This window comes from Quercus suber, unplaced genomic scaffold, assembly GCF_002906115.3.
Source record: "Quercus suber isolate HL8 unplaced genomic scaffold, Cork oak 2.0 scaffold_516, whole genome shotgun sequence".
NCBI classification, from domain to species: Eukaryota; Viridiplantae; Streptophyta; class Magnoliopsida; order Fagales; family Fagaceae; genus Quercus; species Quercus suber.
The window spans coordinates 423,725-438,476 of record NW_027069965.1 but is presented as its reverse complement, the minus strand read 5'-3'; the positions used below and the strand labels follow the sequence as shown (position 1 = coordinate 438,476).

Sequence of the window (14,752 nt, the reverse complement as noted above, 5' to 3'; positions counted from 1 at the left end):
ATTTCTCAATAATAAATATATAAATAAGGACAAAGTTAGGCTATAAACTCCTACTAAAAAAATTAACATGACTACATATTTTGAAATAATTGTTAAATTGCATGTTCTTTATGTTAGCAACGCGTGTCAAATTTTATGCCAATTGAATGTTATTTACCATTCGATCTATAAACTTATTTTTAATATATAATTTAGACTATAAAAACTTGAAATTTAAATATTTTATTGATGAGATAGTTATTGATTTCTGATCTACTGTAAATTTAACAAGTACGAATGATATAAGAAAAAAAAATATAATCCAATGATAGATTTGTGAAAATTTACATCCAATAAAAATTATATTAAAGGTTTATTTGGAAACCACTTATTTTGCTGAAACTGAAATTTTTTTGCTAAAAGTATTGTAGATATAGGTAAAAATTAGTTAAAATAGTAAAATAAAACCCATGAATAGTATTAAAAAATACAGTAAGACTCATAAATAGTAACAAAAATAAACTAAATAGTAAAATAATTTTATTTATAATCTTTATCCAAACGAAGGCCAGGGGAAGTTTTTACTTTGTCCTATAAAAATATTGGGGGAAAATTCACATTTACTTATGCTATAATGACAAATCCGTTTCAAGTAGGTTGTTGATCACAAGCATTAATCTTTTCATTCTAGGTTTCACTTCCAAATGCTGGGTGGTAATAGATAGTAGAGACAATTCAAGCATATAAATATTGCCAAATGTATTTATTCTTATACATATTACATTAGTTTCTAAATTCCAACATAAGGTAGCATCCAAATAGAGACAATTCAAACATCTTCATTCTAGGTGCAATGTTCAAAAAATGGTAGCATCCACATAAGTATTTCAAATACAAGCTTGAATAAATTTATTACCTTATAAAGTCAATAAACCCACCTGAAAAAAATTATTACAGTGCATTTCTTTGTTGTGGAACGTATTCTATTTCCCCCACCCCACAAAAACCACCTCAGGGTAAGCAAAAGTTAAAAGTAAAATGCCCATTAAGCAAGTTCATCTAATATATCAATATTCAACACCCAGACGAAAAAAAAAGGTGAAATGAAGACCGTTCAAACAAGAGAAACCCATGCATCGCATAGGTTTATGACTATTACAAATTAAACCCCAAATTAAATCAGTAGACTAAATTTAAGGATGAGGAATTAGCAGATATACACAATAAATATAAAGTCTCTGACCACTTGATTTGTTATATTATTAATGTGTATTTTATTGCTTGATAACGAATTAGATAATAAGACATACATTATTAGGTAGCTTAGGTTAAAACCCAAATAAAAATATTCGTACATTGGTAAACTGGGAACTTAAAAATCATTCCAATATCTGAATCACATCTCATATAAGACTATCCATGAGAAAAAATGGCAAACTTTAAAAAGATAGCAAACTATTTTTCTTATACAAGAAGAGGGAGGGAAGGGGAGGGGGAGGACAAGAGAGACTAGGAAAAGAAAGCTGCCAAGAGTCCAGCATAATTGACTCCAGATTACCAATTGCAAGACGGTTGGTCTCCAAACATCCAACACAAAAAGCCCACATATTTGCTTTTGTTGGCCACCATTCCTTTCGCCCCCCACCAGTCCTCAAACATACAGAATTGTATTCAAAATGCATAGCCCCAGATGTAGATATTTTCCTCATTGCAGTGTTTTTCTCCAACGTATGGATGTCCTCAACTAATCTACAAAATGCTTCTAGCAGGCTGTTTCTAATGATTCTGCAACGAGGCCCAACAAATAAGCCCACGCCATCATTATTTTATATGATGGAGACTAATGCAATTTATGCACTCAGTTAAGGCACTTCTTTGTCCTTTACTAAGTATGGTAAGTATCAGTCTATCCTGCCACTAGCGCCCAATTTTGAGTGTGTCAAGCATGTTACCAATATTTTCTGGAAGTACTTAATGGACAGCAGAAGGCACATCATCTGAATCCACCCTAAGCTGAAAAAACGTACAAAAAGAATTAAGGAAAATCACAGTGGCAAAGTTGATCAGATCAAAAGATGTTTATTGAGTATACCAGCTGAAGGTGCCTCAGCAAAGCTTCATGCAATAACTTTTTGAGCTTCTCACAATGGTCTACCATGCAACCGGAACTGATTGATTCCTCAAGTTGGCACCATAGGCGCTCAATTGTTGTGTATGGAAACCAAACTGCAAATGGTCTTTTCCGATTGATTATGTCTACCGGCCTCTGCAGAAGGGTAAAAGGTTGTTAATAGCTACATGTTTCAGTATGCACCCAGCAGAAGTATATGAACTTGAAAGAACAAATTTACCAGCAATTTAAGTGACTGATTTGAGCTAAAGAATGAAAGGAAAAAGTAATTGAACCAGTTTGGAGGAAATTCCCCCAGCCCACTATATGATAATTGATAAATTGAAAAAACCATTCATGTGTACTTTTAGTTAGATGACCTATTTAATGAGTCATATAACTTATTTAAATAATTCACATGAATGGTTTTATGAGTCACCATGTAATGGATTCAAGGAGATTCCTCCAAAACAATTTGGAGGAAAACTTGGTCTAAAATGAAATTAATGAATTTGCATATTGAAAAGAAACTGCATTTTACCGTTGATGCCAATGATTCTATACAATCAAGCAACAGATTAGTAGCCTCTGTATATCGACCATAATCAACATAGAGCCGAAATAATGATGAAGGATTTGATTCTTGACCAGTCATCCCCCAGGTCCTTTCCCTTCGATTATCCTGTCACAACTCATGTGAAAATGGTTAAGGAGGTGAAGCATAGCATAGTTCATATCAATGCAAGAATGAGATTTAATATCCAATCTACCCATGGGAACCCATCAATCTGATTGAAAAAATTCAAGAAAATAGCACTAACAAGGAAGGAATAAACCACGTGGCAACATGTGTCCAAAAAGGTGAGTCAGATCAGGGAAAATAGAGGTTCAGAATACTCTCCCAACATGTGTCCAAGAACCCATAAAGGCAAATTGACATGGGAACAATAATCTGAGGTTCAGAATAATCTGCCAAGAATGATGCTGAGCAAGAAGAGTGTAAAGATAATAAGGACGGAATATGAACAATAAATGAAATTCAGAATACTCTACCCAACCCTTATGTGATGCTGATGCGACGCATAGAATAGAACTGTTTGTAAAGACAATAAGTGGCATGGGAACAATGATCTCAGCACTGAACAGAGTCTGTAAACTACTAGGAAAACCAAAACAAAAAAAAAAACCCCTAAGAAAACAGAATATTGAGATGAAATGTAGCACACGTATTCATCAAACAAACAGAAAAAAAACATATTTCGATGGAAAAACAACATTTCTGCAACTCAAAGAAGGTTTCCAATAGCGAGTATGGTTAATACCCTGAAGCATAGAAAAGGTATATCAAGTTTAAAGCTATAACGCAGTTCATCACATATTTAAAACCCCACCCAGATATTCCAATTTCCAGCTAGAGAAAGTACCTTAAACATCTGAACCAGCCAAAGAGGCAATTCAATCTGAGGATCCATAGAAAGGAGGGTTTCAGCAACAATAACTGGTAATTTGGCATGAAATCCCCTATATTTTACCTGCAATTTAAAGGAGGTAAAAATAAGGTGGAGAAATAAAGAGGAAGATGGTTGAGGGGTGGGGACAACTTTCATGGTTTCTTTTAAATGAGAAATTATAGATATCATCAATGTGCTTGGGGGTTTAGAGGGGAGGGGTTCGAGCTGCAGTGTCAATAGCAAGCGCACGCGCACACACACACACATATATATAATTTCTAACCATTTCCACACACACAAAAATAAACCCATCAAACAGTTATGACAAAACTTGACCCCAAGAAAGGAGAAGCTGCAGTAAAGGCACTCTTTCAAATTCATTCAGACTTAGAGCAGAAAAACTCTTAACAAGTTTCTGACCATGAACATAGATAAACTCATTAAGTGAAAACCCATTTGTCATTTATTTATTTATTTTAATTTGAGAGCTTTAAACAAAGCTATCATTTAAGCTCTGGAATCACAACTTGATGACCTACCCACACCCAAATAGAAATATTTGCAGGACATACAATTACCTGATCCTCAGGAGCTAAAATCAAGATTCATGAAGTCCTAGTGGAGGAAATTACCAACCTGGACCCACCAACTCGCTTAAATCAATAGGTGCAGGTTGACATCACCCACTGCAAACCCCACCTTTTATACCCACCCTGTCACGAACCAAACCCATACCAAGGATTTAAATACATGACTTATCATAAGACACTAAAATTTTCCACCCACCAACCTCATCCTAACATATCAGAGATCTACACCTTCTTCCATATAAAGCCTCATAAAGTGTCATCCCAAGACTTGCTTAATAGCTATTGTTAAATGCAAATTTCACCAAGGTCAAATGATCAATCTAGCTACCTTTGAAGTCTAGGACTTCGGCTCTCAACATGTCTTCAAATATTGAATCAAACCTAAAGTTCAAATAATACTACCAAAAATTTACTAAAAGTCAACAGGTTTTCAATCTCCAAAAAGAAAACAAAATAAAAGATTACACTAACAAATTTCCTATAACACAATTGTGGGCTCTAAGATATTTACCCCCACAAAGTGGGCCTTGATGAGGAAGTCAAGGATTTCAGTAGATGAGATTGTGATACTCCAAATTTGATTGGATATTGATCAAGTGTGTGTTGTGTGGGGGTGATGAGTCCTACAAAGGTTATATACTAGGTTGATCAGGCTTTTATTAACAACTAAAAGAAGCCTCAATTGTAACTAGATTAGTCATTTTTGGCTAGTGCTTTTCCTTTGGTTGTTACAAACCCAATGTGCAGGATTTTTTTTATCTTTTTTTTTTTTTTTTTTTTTGTGATTATCAAATAGGCAACTAATATATCATTTTAATTTTAAAATCCAAAAAAATTCTCTTACAAGGTTGGCAAGTTGAAATTACTGGCTCATGAACAAAGACAGTGCTAGGCATATGTAAGGGGCTTCAAATATCTTATTCAAAAATATTACCCATCAACCACTAAAATCAGGGTTACTTCAAACACCCATTTTATGAATTCAAAAAGTAAGAATGTCAAGGAAATAATGACAAACACTGTAAACATTTTAATAATATCCAGAACAACTTAGAGAATTAACCTCTGGAACAACTTAAACACCACTGGAACTTGTTCTGTTCAGAGTAAGATTGCAAATAAAAAGAGAAATCAAAAAGAAAGGTAAGGGAAAAAGGACATGCTCAGAACACAGAACTTCACTGCTTTTGTTGGCATCAGATTATCAGATTGTCTGGTTCCTAGGTTAAGCCAACCAGCAATAGCAAACAAACGATAACAAGTCAATAGCAAACAAAACACATAAATATGGTATAACTCTACAAGCAAAAGATTGACAGGTATATGAAATCTAGAGCTTTTTTAAATTTATTACAAATAAAAGAGAAATCTTTGAAGGCTTAGGTGAACCTCGAAAGGCAAATTAAACTATTATAGAATGCAGAAGATACTAACAAGATAAAGCTCAAGAGTTTCCCATTGAGTGTTCCGCTTAAATTGTTGAGTTGCAGGACACACATCTTGTGAAACATGAACAGCCATTTCATTCTTTGACGATGTCAACAAAAGACCATGTGTCCTGAGATCATCCCTGAAAGTCATAACTCGCCCAATGTTACTACATTGCAGATGTGTAATTCAATAGCAAATAAAGCCCATGGATAACAAGGACAAGTCTGTTTTTACCGAACACATGAAGAATCTACTTTATTTGGACAGCATTTCAATGACATAGCACAGAAAATTCTTTCCAGTTCCCTGAGCAAGAAAGGACCCAAGTCACATTTACAGGCATGCAAAAGGAATTAGTAATTGTAATGAAATTATTCTGCAACATAAGCACAAAACGCACCTTTTCAATCTAGAACCCTTGTAGAACCTTAAAAGAACTGTAAATGCCATATCATACAAACTTTTCTGGACCAGAAGATCAACCAAATCTGTTGAGGCATTGTGAATTTCTGCAAGAAAATAGGAAATAGTACAAATAAAACCTGATTAAAATTAGGGGAAGAAAAAGATCACTGAGAATTACTTTAAAAAAAAAGAAAGATTATTGAGAATTTACTCCATGGTATAACCATTTTTTTCTTATTAGTATAACCTGCTTACAGTTTTCCAACTTGATTTTTCGAAGGTGTCACTAAATCTCCCTGAACTTTGTAGTGAATTAAAACATACTAATTTTTCAATCCAAAGTAATGGAAAAAACACATGTGACAAGCACATGACTGAATGAATAAAGAAAATGAAGACACTTCCTTATCTATATTTCAACACACTGTACATTATATTTTCCTTCTTTTTCTTCTAAACTTTACTGATAAAGAAGGGAAAATAAAGGATAAGGAAAAAAATAATAAAAATTCAGACACATCTAGCTATTCCTGAAATTAGAGAGAGAGAGAGAGAGAGAGAGAGAGAGAGAGATGAGAGAAGCGGATTAAAAAAAAAAAAAAACTCTAGATCCTTTTCTTTTAATGGTTTTGTTTCGATATTAACAATTTTAGTCTTCTATTGTTTGCAAGTGCTTGAGAAGAATTCCAAGAGAAGAACAAATACAAAAATAAGTGGAAGACAAAGACAACAAGTAAAGCTAAAGACTCCACCTCTCTCTCTCTCTATAAACACAAAGAAATAAATAAATCTTAGATCCATTGTATTGGTGGCATTAACATGGTTAAAATTCCATGTCCAAATCTATTTTTCTTCTACCATCTAAATAGCTCCAACACTGACACCCCTTGATCTGCCTCAGATGAAAGTGAAACAAGCAGGATTCTACATACATGGCCACCAATACCATCATCATTGACAACACCAAGGCCATCTTTGTCAACATATGTTTTCCCTCTCCCCATCATCAAATAGCAGAGCCATTAAGCTTCCACTGATGCCACTGTGGCCTACTTCACCATGGCTGGTCAGTATGGTGGCTGAACCAAACTCTCTCTCATGCACACACATACATATACACAGAGGCAGATCACATATATTCAATTATCTTTTTTTTTATAAGTAGTAAGTTATATTGATATCAAAAAGGAACACCCTAGTACATAGGGAGTGAACAAGGGTTAAGAAATCAAATACAAAAATTGCAAGAGTCTAGGAAATCAATAAAAGAAGGGAATGATTGTCTTTGCAAAGCAAACAAACAATCCATTAAAGTTCAAAAAAAGAGTAGCTTGAGATCCGGAATAGATCTCTCAATATCTTCAAAACATCTACTATTTCTCTCCCTCCAAAGACATCACATTAAGCAATGAGGAATGGTGGACCAAATATAACCATTTCGATGACAACCAAAGCTGCCTTGCCAACACCCTAACAGCCTCAAAACAGTGTGTGGCATAACCCAAGTTACTCCAAATAGACCCAAAACCATAGACCATAGATCCATAGCAATAGGACAATGAAGGAATAGATGGTCCACTGATTCACCATTTCTCTTACACACGTAGCACCAATCCAAAATCCACACCTTCCTTTTTCGTAAATTATCAATCGTCAAGCATTTCCCTAAGGTAGCAGTCCAAACAAAGAAAGCTACTCTAGAGGGAATCTTTTACTTCCAAATATTTTTCCAAGGAAAACCATAGAAAGTGTTGCCAACTAAAATTCTATAATAATTACTAACCATGAAACCCTTATCTTTGCTAGGTATCCAACACATTTTATCCTCACCTAGCCCCCTTATAGGAGAACCATATATGGTTTCCATGAGGTCTGACATAGCCTCTAGATCCCGAGCATGCACACCCCTAAAGAATCTCATATCCCAAAAGAGAACACCATTGGAGGACTTCATAAGCTCAGCCACACTGGCATTCTTATTCCTGCAAAATCTAAACAAGTCAGGATATCTAACAGCAAGAGATGTCTCTCCACACCACCGATCTTGCCAAAACTTCACTCTAGACCCATCACCAATATCATACAGTATATGGAATGAGAAAGGAGGCCATCCCTGACTGATATTTTTCCATAATCCAACACCATAAGGGCCATTCACAGATCTGGTACACCAGCACCCCCCCGCCCCCCAACACACACACACACCTCCCCCCCCCACACACACACACACACACACACACACACACACATCCATATTTCATCTCTATCGCTTGTCTCCAAAGGGCATCTTTCTCAATCCCAAATCTCTATAGCCACTTCCCAAGTAAAGCTTCATTGAAAAGTCTTATCTTCCTTATCCCTAAGCCACCCAAAGAAATAGGAGCACAAATAGTAGCCCATTTAACCAAATGAATTTTAGGATCATCTCCAAAACTGCCCCATAAGAAATTCCGCTAGAGCCTCTCAATTCGGTTAGCCACATCCATATATTCAATTCTCTTTATTTTATATTTAGGAGAAATTATACTTTTCCACCCTAAAGTTTCACCCCGATTACACTTCACCCACTGAACTATCAAAATGCGCGATTGACCCCCAAGTTTCAAAAATATATTACACTTAAGCCCTTGCCATATGTTTTGTTGTTAACTCTAATAGAATTTAGCATTGGAAGACCAATTTATCTTCAGCCGTATGTTTTGTAGAGAGGGGTAAATTGGTTTTTTAATACTAAATACTGTCAGAGTTAACACCAAAACAAACGGTAAGGGGGACATTGAAATAGAGTTACAACTTTGGTAGGTCAATTGTGCATTTAATAGGTCAAGAAGTTAAGTGTAATTGGGGTAATAGTACAAGGTGGAAAGGTGTAATTTACCCTATTATTTATTAATTTTATATCTATGAAAGAAAACATTCTATATGTTAAGGTGCAATTTTTGGAAAGGTGTTGTTTTATTGGCTTAACAAGATATCTGACTTTCAAATGTCAATTTCCATTTATCTTTGACAGAAAAATTGATATTTCATTTTAGTCCATGACCATATGGAGAGAGAGAGAGAGAGAGAGAGAGAAAATCAAACATGAAGGTATATTTTAGTCCATGACCATTGATTGGCTTAACATGAAGGACGAAGGTATATTTTTAAAATAATAGTTTTTGACATTGTATGAACTTTTGGCCAATGATTAGGCAAAGTAAATGAATACACGGAACAGGATTATCTTGTGATTTATCCACAGGCAATTTCTCAACGAGAAAATAAACAAGATATCCTACGGTTTTACCAGAAAATATTCATTTGACAAAAGATGTTAAAGACTTTTACCAGTAAACGTCCATTTGACATTTGCCATTGAAAGACAATATTCTGCTGAAGTAAGCACAAACTCATTCTCAAGTTTCTCGATATCAATATAAGACTGCCACCTTTGAGATTGAACATCATTGCTCACTGCTGTAGCAAAAAGAAGAAATATTATTGACTCAAACGAAGAAGTATAATGCACATACTAAAACTCTATATATCTCACGGATAGTCTACCATGAAGGATGCAAGAAAACCCATGGCAGTTATTTTGATACATCTTAAGTGTATGAGTAAGATGTGGATTGAGAGGGGATTCAAATAATTGACATCTCTGTTGGAAACATCAGAAAGTACCAATTGAACAAGAGGTCAAAACATGTGGTAGTTATGAGAACAAAGATGTAAATATAAAACAAAAACTAAACAAAAAAAAAAAAAAAAACTCTTTTTTCAATTGCTTTATTTACCCTGTTCCTCCCCTTTTCTAGCCTTTTTACGAGGATAATGCTCATTGTGAAGAGAATTTCCTTCAGGCAGAGGATCAATCCAAGCATATGCAGGATGAACAAGATGCAGTGCATTGATAGCAGCAGAGAGCCCATTCAGTCTCTCTTGCAGCACAAGAGCAGTGTTCTGGTAGTCTTTCAGAGTTGCTTCACTTCTCAAACGAGCTGTGTATAGGTACATGTAACCTGCTGCTCTTCGCCAGTTATGTCGATGCATTTCGAATGTGTACAGCAACTTATATAAGTTTGGCTTTGCCAATATATCAGAACGCTCTGCCTAAATATTTCAGAGCAGGAATGTCATTAAGATTGATATGCAGGAACCTGAACAAGAAAGCAGATAGTTTGTTTTGCAACTAAGGGACACACCTTACGGGCAAGCTCTTGTTCTACCTTATCATTTAAGCCAATAAAGGGTAGTTGACCACCACAAAGAATCTGCAATCAATATAAAATGCATCAAACTCTCTGGTAATAGGCGGATTGGAAATAACTATCATGGCATGGAGTGTATAAAGCCTCCTGCACCAAAGGTTGACAAATGTTGATGGAATAAGCAGAAACTGAGGTGGTATGAAGCATCAATATAGATATGGGATATGGAAACAATACCATATGGATGTGGTGTTATGTCAATTCTTGAATATTTAGGATATGATGTGGTGGCCATACATTAATTAATTAATATATAATCACATATTTCTAAACATATATATGCAGATCTGATTTTTAGTTAAGATTTGAATACTAATAATGAAGCTATAAACAACAACAACAAACAAAGCCTTAGTCCCAAATTCATATTTTACATTCATAGAGATTTGAAATTTTGAAGGTCTCCAACTTTCTGAAATACCAGACCTTTTGTTTCAATCCATTCTCCCACCCCCACACCGCCAAAGGAAAAAAAATTTGTATCCATGCTAGACACATGCTCTATCCCCTAAAAAAAAAAAAAAAAACATATTTTTTATTAGTATTCTCTATCCAAAAAAAAAAACTATTTTTTTATATGGATATGTAAGAGACAGATATCCCACCACATCCCTATGTAGCCACATCGAATATGTATCAATAATAAGCTACAGTTTAACAGGTGTTTTGAGGTATTCATGCTTCCTAGTTGAGGAGTTTCCATATTAAATTTGTACCAAGGCATTTGGCATGTTGCAAAAAGTATTCTATCCTACTTTCAGGCTTGCCAAAGCTTTATGGACAATTCTTTTAGCACTTTTTGAGAGACAAAACCAAGCCAATTTGTAATGCTGTTTGTCTCTCCTAAATGGATTTTGAAAATCACATCAAAGATTCTCTCTCTCTCTCTCTCACATAAAGTAAAAAGAATATTGGATACAACAGCAAAAACAATAATGGAAATTTTATGATTTCGTAGAGAACCTTCATGGCGCCACATTCATAAAGAACAATTATGAAACGCCTCAAGCAGATGTATTTGCTCTCCTCATCTGGATTTGTAATTATTGCACAATATGCATCATAATAGTGATTAAGATCTAATGTAAACTTGAAGACATTTGCCCAAAGTCTTCCTTTGGTATTGGTAGTTGATTCACTTAATGGATCTCCGCCTGAGTTTTCACCATTAGGACTTAGAGCTTCATCAACTTGCTCAAGAGCAGCAAGTGCAAACTGGTAAGCACCTTCACTAATATTATGTTGCTCAAAAATCTGCATTGCCCACTGATAGTAATGTAATCTCCATGCAGCATCTGATACACAACCAGCTGGGATGGGGAAAAAATAAAATAATAAATACTTAAAAATAAATAACATAAAAAAAAAAATTGTCAATATGTTATAAAAAATAACTAATAATTGCAAACTTTTCTGAATAAGCTCACTGAAATTAAGATGCTCAAATCCTGCTTTATGAGACAAACTCTGCAAAGCCTGGGAAGCTCCTTTTCCTGATGATGCTCTGAACAAAAAATTCCCAATGGCAATCCAAACCATCAAGACAGGTGAGCATTTAAAACCATGAAATCAATGCAATATTTAAATTGAAGATTTGCAACCAAAACTAGTAAGACCAAAAACACTGAGAGACTGTGATAGAATATACATTTATTCCTTTATAATGTGACATACTAGTTCTTCAAAATTCAAATATTTTGCTTTTCATTTATTTTTTCTGATCTTAGAAGTGAACATTATTTGCTTTTTATAAATCATCCAGAAAATACAAATTTAAGATTAGTTCTAATTGAATGTGGAACAGTCCGTCAAAAGGGTAATAGGCCCTTTAGAGTACAAGGCAAAATATAGGCGATCCTTATACACTAAGCAGCTGCATTAATTACCTTAGGTGATCACTATTCTGCTCTGTACCAAATAACAATGAACTAATGACACGCCCATAGCAAGTAACGATTCCATCTTGGAATCCCCACAATTTTTTATGATGGGGATTTATTCCTCTTTGTTTTCTTACATATTTTCATGCAAAATTCTTAAGACTCCATAATTCATTCACCCAAAAAAAAAGTTTGGTTTAGATCCGCATGTATTACATAATACTCTTGTAGTTATATCATTGTATACAAACAGTACATAATTCATTTCTACCTTTCTTTTTTTTATTTATAGAAGTGAATTTTTAAGTTTTTGGATAAAGCAAGTTGTGGAATGTAAAAAGGCATTGGTAGGGAAACATTCCGCCTTAGGGTGAAGCACTCCAGAGAACAATGTTGGACGAAGTGTAGGCGAAATGTCAGCTTGAGTAAAGCATACATTGGTGCGATGCTCCAAAAGCCTAATGCTATGTTTGGAAGTTTGGAGGGAGAGAAGAGTAGAGGAAAGTAGAGGGGAGGAGAGTAAAGGGGAACGGTTATCCTCCACCTTGTTTAGATGTTTTTAAAATTAAGGAAGGAAATAATTAACATTTTCATAGCTTGTAATTTTGTTGATATGGTAAGGGTAAATTTGGTAATTCATTTGGTCAAGCATTTCTATGCTCTACTTTCCCTCTAAATGTCTCCAATTTGTGGGATAAAAATGAGGAGTTAGAAGTAGTTAGAACCCCTCCAAATCTCTCCCTTAAAAAAAATCCAAGTAAGGTAATTTAATTAGAACCCCTCCAATCTCTCCCTTAAGTAAGGTAATTTAATTCATTCTCCCTCCTTCTACCATACTCTCCTCTGCTCCCCCTCCATCCAAACAAGCTACAAGGGTTCTTTTATAAGGTTTTCCCATGGAGAGTGAGTCAATGTCTAAGTCAAGGTTGAAAGACATAGTCAATGGACAAGAGGTAAATATTTTTGCACTACCCTTGATCCTAAAGGCGGAGGGATGAAGGAGGCTAGATTATTGGTTGAGGATCCATAGTCAACACCAAGTGTGGTAGAGCTTATGAAGTCCACTAATGGAGTCCTTCTCTGGGATGTATGTTTCTTTAGGGGTGTTCATGCTCGGAAATTAAAGATTGTGTTGAGCTTTGTGGATACCATATATGGTGCTACAATAAAAGGGTTTGGTGAGGATAAAATGTGTTGGAAACCAGATAGAAATAAAGGGTTCATAGTTAATAATTATTATAGTCTTTTAGTGGGCTCTAATGATTGTTGTTTTCCGTGGAAAAGTATTTGGAAGCAGAAGATCCCTTCTCGAGTAGCATTCTTTGTTTGGATTGCTGCTTTAGGGAAATGCTTAATGATTGAAAATTTATGTAAAAAGAAGGTTTGGATATTGGATTGGTGTTAGATGTGCAAGTGTAATGGTAAATCAGTTGACCATCTATTTCTTCATTGTCTAGTTGCTATGGATTTGTGGTCTATGGTTTTGGGTTTATTTGGAGTAAGTTGGGTTATACCGCAGTCTATTGTGGAGCTTCTAGGTTGCTAGCAAGGCAGATTTGGTTGTTGTAGAAATGGTCATATATGGTTAATTGTTCCCTTTTGCTTAATGTGGTATCTTTGGAAGGAAATGAATAGTAGGTGTTTTGAAAATAATGAGAGATCCATACCAAACCTCAAGCTTTTTTTCTTTAGGACTTTATTAGATTGGTTGGCTACTTTGCGAAATCAATCATTCTCTTCTTCCTTTCTTGATTTTCTTAATTCTTGTAATTTTTGTTGACCCCTTGTACACTCCTTGTGTACTAGGGTGTCCCTTTTTTTATGTTAATTTATTACTTATCCAAAGAAAAAAAAAACACCAAAGTTTTGGGACTCAAGTTTTGTTGTTGTTATTTTTTTTTATGAGAACAATTTATTAGAAAGAAGTATGGCTCAAATGTAAGTGCCCTTAAAGATTTAAAATCAAACACTCATGGGGTGCAAAAAAATCAACAATAGAACTACAAGACACCCCCCAATCAAAGTAAAATACTTGAAAAAAAAAAAAAAAAAAAAGATCTCAAAAGCTATTCTTAATATCTTGCATAGATTACTCTTTAAAAAAAAAAAAAAAAAAAAGATCTCAAAAGCTATTCTTAATATCTTGCATAGATTACTCTTCGTTCTTTAAAATTCTGGCGATTCCTCTCTATCCACATAACCTTGTTTTGGTGATGTCTAAACACCCCCTCTACAAATAGTCAACAGTCTATTACCTGACCTGTCATTACCTAAAGTACCCCAAAAGCCCTAAGTGCAATAGACCACAACTCTCTAGCTATGGCACAAACAAGAGCTCAACTGTTTCGCTACTGCCCTTACAAATTACACATCTATTAAAACCACTATCTTCTGTTTAACAAGGCTATTTACGGCCATTATGAAATTCAAAGCTGCTGTCCATACGAAGAAAGCTACCTTACATGGAAACTTACCACCCCAAATACTTTTCCAAGGAAACACAAAGTGAGGTGCATGTCTCATTAACATGCATAATGAACCGAACATTAAATTTCCCTTTTCCCGTTTGGATTGCAAAGCAAACAATCCTCATTCCTATCTACAACTTGTTTTTTTTGATAGGTAATAAAACTTTTATTGAAAAAAATTGAAC

General features: G+C 34.8%; 1 protein-coding gene across 2 annotated transcripts in view; it reads right to left on the bottom strand.

Annotated features, from left to right (window-relative positions):
• Window positions 1–1,229: 1,229 nt before the first annotated feature.
• Window positions 1,230–14,752, bottom strand: part of LOC112002843 (nuclear pore complex protein NUP160) — a 33,955-nt gene continuing 20,432 nt past the window's right edge. Inside the window, exons 15-26 of one of the 2 annotated variants that reach the window (XM_065763615.1) lie at window positions 11,647–11,723; window positions 11,183–11,529; window positions 10,154–10,222; window positions 9,746–10,061; window positions 9,297–9,422; window positions 5,962–6,070; window positions 5,796–5,867; window positions 5,565–5,700; window positions 3,514–3,621; window positions 2,631–2,771; window positions 2,072–2,245; window positions 1,230–1,992 (exon numbers count right to left, since the gene is read on the bottom strand). In XM_065763615.1, coding sequence (XP_065619687.1) covers window positions 1,951–1,992; window positions 2,072–2,245; window positions 2,631–2,771; window positions 3,514–3,621; window positions 5,565–5,700; window positions 5,796–5,867; window positions 5,962–6,070; window positions 9,297–9,422; window positions 9,746–10,061; window positions 10,154–10,222; window positions 11,183–11,529; window positions 11,647–11,723 — 1,717 coding nt within the window. In that variant the 3' untranslated portion in view covers window positions 1,230–1,950. Of the gene's footprint in view, window positions 1,993–2,071; window positions 2,246–2,630; window positions 2,772–3,513; window positions 3,622–5,564; window positions 5,701–5,795; window positions 5,868–5,961; window positions 6,071–9,296; window positions 9,426–9,745; window positions 10,062–10,153; window positions 10,223–11,182; window positions 11,530–11,646; window positions 11,724–14,752 lie in introns of both variants that reach the window. The other variant, XM_065763614.1, reaches the window with a different exon arrangement.